Consider the following 6,585-nt stretch of genomic DNA (forward strand, 5'->3'; position numbering starts at 1 on the left):
TTATTTACAACATGTAACTTTTAAAAATCCCTAACTTTCACAGGTTGTTTAGAATACTTTCTTCGTCCGAAATGAGACCCGCAGGTTATGGGTTAGCATCTATGTTCTCTAATATCTAAAGGGTAACTACTAACTACTATCGATAGCGTTTAAATCATCTTGACGTCATCGTTTAAAATTATTAATAACAAATATAAATTATGTTTGGAACGAATAATTTGTATAACTTACCTATTCAATTGCAATGTACTTTTTTTTTTTAAATAATACAGTAAATTACTGTGCATGTTTTAAAAGCATACTTTCATGGACCCAACGACCTGTCCACAGAATATATTAAAAGATAAAATAGAGATACACCAATGGCGCTATCTGTCCAGTAAAATAAAATTAATTTTTTAAATTTTATATTGTAAATAAATTTGTTAATGGTCTTCAATGGTAATTTTGTCTCGATACTTTGCTAGTATCTCAATGACTAACTCAAACCATTATTCGTTTTACATGCCCAACCCAACACAAATTTTTTTGTTAACTACCCACTAAAACAATTAATATCAATTGCCTATGTGGATTCCAATTTAAAATTAAAATTTTTCTTTTTCCTTTCTTCTCCTTTTAATTTTAATCGTTTAAATCACTTTCAGTTCACTTCACTGTACAATATTCGATATAGCATATATTTTTAATTGTTAATTTTTTTATGGACTATATTATATAGTATAATATAATGTGTTAAGCACGATGTCCGTATTCAAACAAATGCGATTGTAAATTGTACATACTGTATAGTGCATATACCTATGTAAACAAAAAAAAAAAACGCAGCTAGTAAAAAATAAACGAATATTAAAGTAAATAATAAATAATAATACATAAGTATTAAACTGAGATATGATTAAAATTTGATTGTATTTATTTTGTGCTTGGACACGCATAAAAGTATTCAATATTCGAGTTAGGGTCGGTCGTCGTCATCGCGATCAGGGGTATATAGGGTTGGTAGTGTCGGGTTTGCAGGATTTAACCTTGAGGTTGTTCAGGTCGCTGTACAGTCTCTTCAGCACGTCGATGAAGGACGATTCGTTTGAGTCACAGTGCGTGTCCTGCTGGTTGACCATGTCGTTGGACGGACAGCAGTTGGCAGTGCTGCTCGGGCACATACCGTTACTCATGGCGCTGTTCGTACCACCGCCCCCGCAGGCCTCTTCGCGCATACGACACAACTGTCTCTCCAAGTCGGCGATTTTCTTCTTCTTGCACTGCAGATCTTCGGTCAGCAAACACCGTTCTCGTTCCAACTGTTCGCACTTTTCGTCCTTGGCCCGGTTACGCGCCTCTGACAACTGATGTAGTTCATCCAGCTGGGTCTCGTGGTTCTGCACCTGGCAACGGAGTGACTCGATTTTAGAAGTGACTTGCGAATTGTCACGGCGGGCGTTGGCCAGATCGTCGGTGGCACGACACACCTTATTGGACGCCTCGGAGTTCTCCTCCTTGAGAGCGCGTATTGCCGTCTCTGCCTCGCTCCGCTCGCGGGCCATCGTCTCCCGCAGCTCGGCAATCGTAGCTTGTAACTTTTCCACGTTTGCTTTCAGCTCGGCCACCGTCCTGATAGTCGTATCCAGCTCGCACTTGGCAATTTCTAACTCGCGTGCCTTTTCCTTTAACTTTTCCACGAGCGTGGCCCGCTCCCGCCTCAGACACTCTTCGGCTTTCTTCAACCGACACCTGACGTCCGCTATGTCCGCCTTCGACCGTTCTAGCGCACATTTGACGGAATTACATGCCGCGCATAGGCGTTTGTACTCGGCCTCACTAGCCGAAAGCTGTTTTTGTAGTTTTTCGCATTCTTCTTCCTTCGCCTTGAGCGTTCTCTTCAAGCTCTCGATTTCACATTTCATGTCGTTTACGCGAGCCTGAAACAAAACGGGTGGTAAAATCATGTTAAATAATTGTTTTTATTATTATTATTATAGAGCGAATGGGGATCATCTGACATGATGAAAGTTTGAAGAACAACGTATAATTTCTTAGAATGTTCTTTTCTGCCGATTTACTCTGATAGTTATTGCTTAAAGTTAATTTTTTGAACAATCGATATTACACTTGTCAGTTATGTATTATTTCATTTTAATACTTTTTGAATAATAAAGCTTTGTTTAAAAGCGTATTGGGTTCCCTTACGACCTTCCTATTATTATTTATTTTTTTTTTAAGTAAAACTACAATACATTAATAATTTTATCATAATATACGGATATTAGAACAATGCGTATGATTCCTCAGTGCATACTAATCAAATATTATGTACTTAATTATTGTCTAATATCTACGGCCAACATTATTATACCGATACATTTTTATTATAATATATAGGATCATATGCACCTATATTAACGAAAGAGCTAATAATTATTAATACAATTTACCTCAGCACTGCATAATTCATTTTGGATATTGATTTTACACTGTTCCAATTTCTCGATCTCGGCGATTAGTGTTTGTTCTTTCCGATTTAGTGTGTTAATCTTTTCAGTGAGACAATCATTGGTGGTTTTCAGTTTAGTGTTTTCCGATCGCAATTTGCATTCTTGCATTTCAGCCTCTTTTATCTTTTGTTTCTGTTTGTTAATAATACATAACACGTCATTGTTCGATTGTTTTACTTTACAATCGACATCATCAATCCACTTTTGTAAGTTGTATAATTGGCATTTTAAATCATCTTTCATCGCCACATCTTTGTCATACGAGATCAATTTTTCTTTAAGCGAACATACTTTATTATTTTCACAAGCCAACCTGTCCTTTAAATTTTGTGTCGTTTGATCGCGTGACATCTATACAAATAAATTATTATTATTAAATAAATTAAATTATTGAACATACTAAGTTTTCCTCAGAAAAAATTTAATTAAGTTTACTTACATTTAACTAATTTTGATAAAAAAAATTTTAATTGTTTTTCTGTTTTGAAGTAAGCTGTGTTGATTATACTAATTTCCAATATTGTTTATACGCGTTAAAAGATACATAATATTATACCAGCCAACATTTCATTTTATAATATTAAATTATTGTCAAACATAGGTACCTACTTTAATGTGTGCAATAGAATAAATTCGGATTTCGGATACAATATAATACATATGTTTTTATATGACGATCGTCGAACTACTGTATGAAAAATAATCTACGAGAACAACAATCGTGTGTTAAAATTTAAACGGGTGGTTATGATTGGTAGTACATGTGTCTAAAAGTATAAATATGGTTTGAAGTACGTTTTATAAAATATAAATCAGAACACTTATAGTTATTAGTTTTTACCAACATTTGCAGCAGGTCTTCGCGGCGCGCGTGTTCAGTAAAAGGTTATTTTACACGTCGACCATACATTATTATTATTATTAAACGGCGGTAAACAAAATTTACAATATTTTCACGAGCACGTTTAGTGATTCTCGAAAAGTCGTACAAACGCGTGTACGAATAACAGACACACAATTATAAATGCGGCGCACTTTGTCGACATATATATACACATTATGTAGATCACACGCTGTTATATATATATATATTATTATGTATATTGTATAGTGTATACGCATCGTATATACCTGTGTATATATTATATAGTGGTGTATATTATAATGTAATAATATAGGACGCTCGTTCGTATATAAGACTTCGCCGGAGTGAAAAAAAAACGGCGTGTGCGTGTGTGACGTGCAGTACGGCAGCTATAGGACTTCCCTCGCGTGTGGATTAATTCCTGCACAACACCGCCGTGTCTGCAGCTCGTACGATACCTATACCTAATAATACATATATATATATAGGCACCGCCGGAGGAATCTGTTACAACAAGGGTCCGTGGCAGCCGCGATCCTTTTCTCAAAGTCTTTATAGATGACGTGCTCGGGGAAAAAATAATAATATAACAATAACAGCATAATAGTGTGTCGTCCCCGCATATATACCTATATACACACATAAGTCTGCTTTCTCTCGCGCGCACGCACACAGGTCGCAATATCCCTTTTTTTCCCCCTTTATATTATATTATTATATACGTTCCCGATTCTCAGTCACCTACCGGTCTTTGTTGTTCGGGTTTCCCTTTGTCATGGTAATCTCGCGACCGGGTTAGAGTCGCGCGGCGACCTCGACTACGCGGTCGCCGCCACGGCCACAGACAGCCACCGCCGCCGCCGCCGCCGACGACGACGACGATCCGGTAAACATCGCGTGTATTCCGCCGTGTATCGCCGGCGATTCGGGTCTTCCACCGGATAACGCTGTAGTAGTAAACTCTCTCTCTCTGTCTTTCAAAATTTTTTTCGTTTTTTTTTTCTCCGTCTATATCCGCAGCGTTACGCCCATTGTTGACCGTGTGAAAGGGACGTGTTGTACCTGCGGCGGCGTCGGTGGTACTCGCCCCATCCCCCGTGCAGTGTCAATTGTACCGATGACGATAATAAAAATAATACCATCTGTGGTCGGCCAGCAGCACCTTTTCTTCGCACGACAACGGCTCACGATCGTCGGCCATTGTCGAGAGCCTTTGTTGCGGACACTCTTCCAAGACGCCGCCGACACCACCGCCGAACACGAGTACCTATGTCCTATATAATATATATTATACATGGTTGTCGCACGCTGCACAATAATCATACAACAGTGTACCCAAACAGATCGCTGTCCGATGACACATATTATATTGTGTCTTATATTGTATCTGGAGCACGGATTTCTATTCACTAAAATGTACATCGCTACGTGCCGAACTTGAAATCACGAAAATTTGCGACAAATAATCAAAAAAAAAAATGTATTATTTAACGTAGGACATAAGTAAATCTTTTATCTGACAATTTTTTTGTTTATAGCACTCGATGCAAAACAAATCGTTTTTTAACGAAACTGCTTAACGAGATTATAAACAAGAAAGTTATGACTTGCTAAAGCCTAAAGTCAGTCGACTATTAGTTTACAAAAAAAAAAAATAAAAAAAAACGATAATAGTGTTAGATTAGAACGACTAAACGTATTTATTTGGATTTTTTTACTCGATGAAATACATTTTATACCTTTATTTTGGGTTGAAAGCAGTGAATATAATTTAATGTCACGCTGTCTTTTCAATATGTAAGACATCGAATTTTGCAAGTTGAAATATTAAAAAATTTAAAAAAAAATTGTTGCCATTAGCTTGTATATTTTAGCATTACTACAATTTTCAATATTTACTGACAAAGTTTTAGGAGAAAAATAGCATACGCTGTAATCAGAGCTCTCCTTATATAAAAATACGCATATTATAAGAATAATCACTGCACATATTATTATACTGGAAAAGGTCCAGACAACTATATGTTCAATATTAAAAACCGCATCATTGTCGCTATCTGAACAGTTGTTAATTTTTATACATTATTACTATTATTATATTATGTATAACGTATATTAGTATAATTGCCTCTGTTACAGTTGAAAAAAAATTTGACACTATAAAACCTTAAAAACTTTATTAATAGTTATATTAATTTAATTTTATTTATTTATTTTTTTTTTAACTATATAGGAGTAAGAATATACAATAAAATATTATTGCATTTGCGCAGTTTTTTTGAATGTCTATTAATAAATATTAGTGCTGGAGGTAGTATGGTTAAGTCACGCGTTAAATAATTTCGTTTTTCCGAGTACCGAAAAGGTAATAAGAATTATTATGCATAGGTAATTCATAAAAATATAACTCGTTACTATTTCACTGCTAGTATCGAGAATTATTATTATTTTTTTTTTAATAAATCGGAAATATTTATATAACACTATAAATATCTGCTTAATGAGTATTTTATTATTATTATTATTATTTTTTTTTTTTAATACGTGACAAAGCACAGTAAATAAATAAGTAAACTATATGCACAAAAGTTAAATCAACGGAACCAGGTATCTAGTTTAGTGTTAAAACAAAGTTTGGACGTTATTAATATTAATTTAAATGTTACTTCGTTACAATTCAGTTTTCATTGCATACTTGAATTTCTCGCGCTATAGTTTATTTAATTAATTTTTCTCTAAGTACAATTTTTATTGAAATGTAAAGTTATTTAATTAGAATTTTATGCACATAGCGAGTAAAGTTACTCAATTGCTTATATGTCACTTGACCAACACCGTAAATAACTATTATCAACGAAATAATATCAAGAATAGGTACAATTATAGAAATCATCAAATATAGTGATATTTTAAAATTTGAATACCGTATTTATATTATGTATGAATGATTTTAGATTTAGGTATATAATATAATATTAAAACGCAATAAGTATATTATTATTGATTGCCAAAATGTTTACACTTGGTGAATTGTACTTCTATTACAATAGTTGTACTTCTTCCACGATACAAACGACTCGTTTTACGTGTTTGCAATCAAAACGATACATTACAATGTATCGTCGTGTTAAAATTTCCATACTCGATTGATCGGGCGTCGACCGATACAATTTTATTCGGGCAATGGTCGATCCGAGCACGTCACGTCAATTATTCGGGTTGTATGGG

General features: G+C 34.6%; 1 protein-coding gene across 1 annotated transcript; it reads right to left on the reverse strand.

Annotated features, from left to right (window-relative positions):
• Window positions 1–893: 893 nt before the first annotated feature.
• On the reverse strand, window positions 894–3,067 carry LOC114131771 (early endosome antigen 1-like). The gene is made up of 3 exons (XM_027997072.2): window positions 2,932–3,067; window positions 2,433–2,843; window positions 894–1,919 (listed from the first exon to the last, which is right to left on the reverse strand). The coding sequence occupies exons 2-3, from the start codon at window positions 2,841–2,843 to the stop codon at window positions 984–986; spliced, it is 1,347 nt and encodes a 448-aa protein (XP_027852873.1). The 5' UTR covers window positions 2,932–3,067; the 3' UTR covers window positions 894–983.
• Window positions 3,068–6,585: the final 3,518 nt, after the last annotated feature.

The sequence above is a fragment of the Aphis gossypii genome, chromosome X, assembly GCF_020184175.1.
Source record: "Aphis gossypii isolate Hap1 chromosome X, ASM2018417v2, whole genome shotgun sequence".
NCBI classification, from domain to species: Eukaryota; Metazoa; Arthropoda; class Insecta; order Hemiptera; family Aphididae; genus Aphis; species Aphis gossypii.

Bases quoted from the DNA above. Each gene is read 5' to 3' on its own strand.
- LOC114131771 (XM_027997072.2), bottom strand. From the start codon at position 2,843: ATGTCACGCGATCAAACGACACAAAATTTAAAGGACAGGTTGGCTTGT. The intron at 1,920-2,432 runs GTAAATTGTATT...GTTTTGTTTCAG, and splicing joins ATGAATTATGCAGTGCTGAG to GCTCGCGTAAACGACATGAA.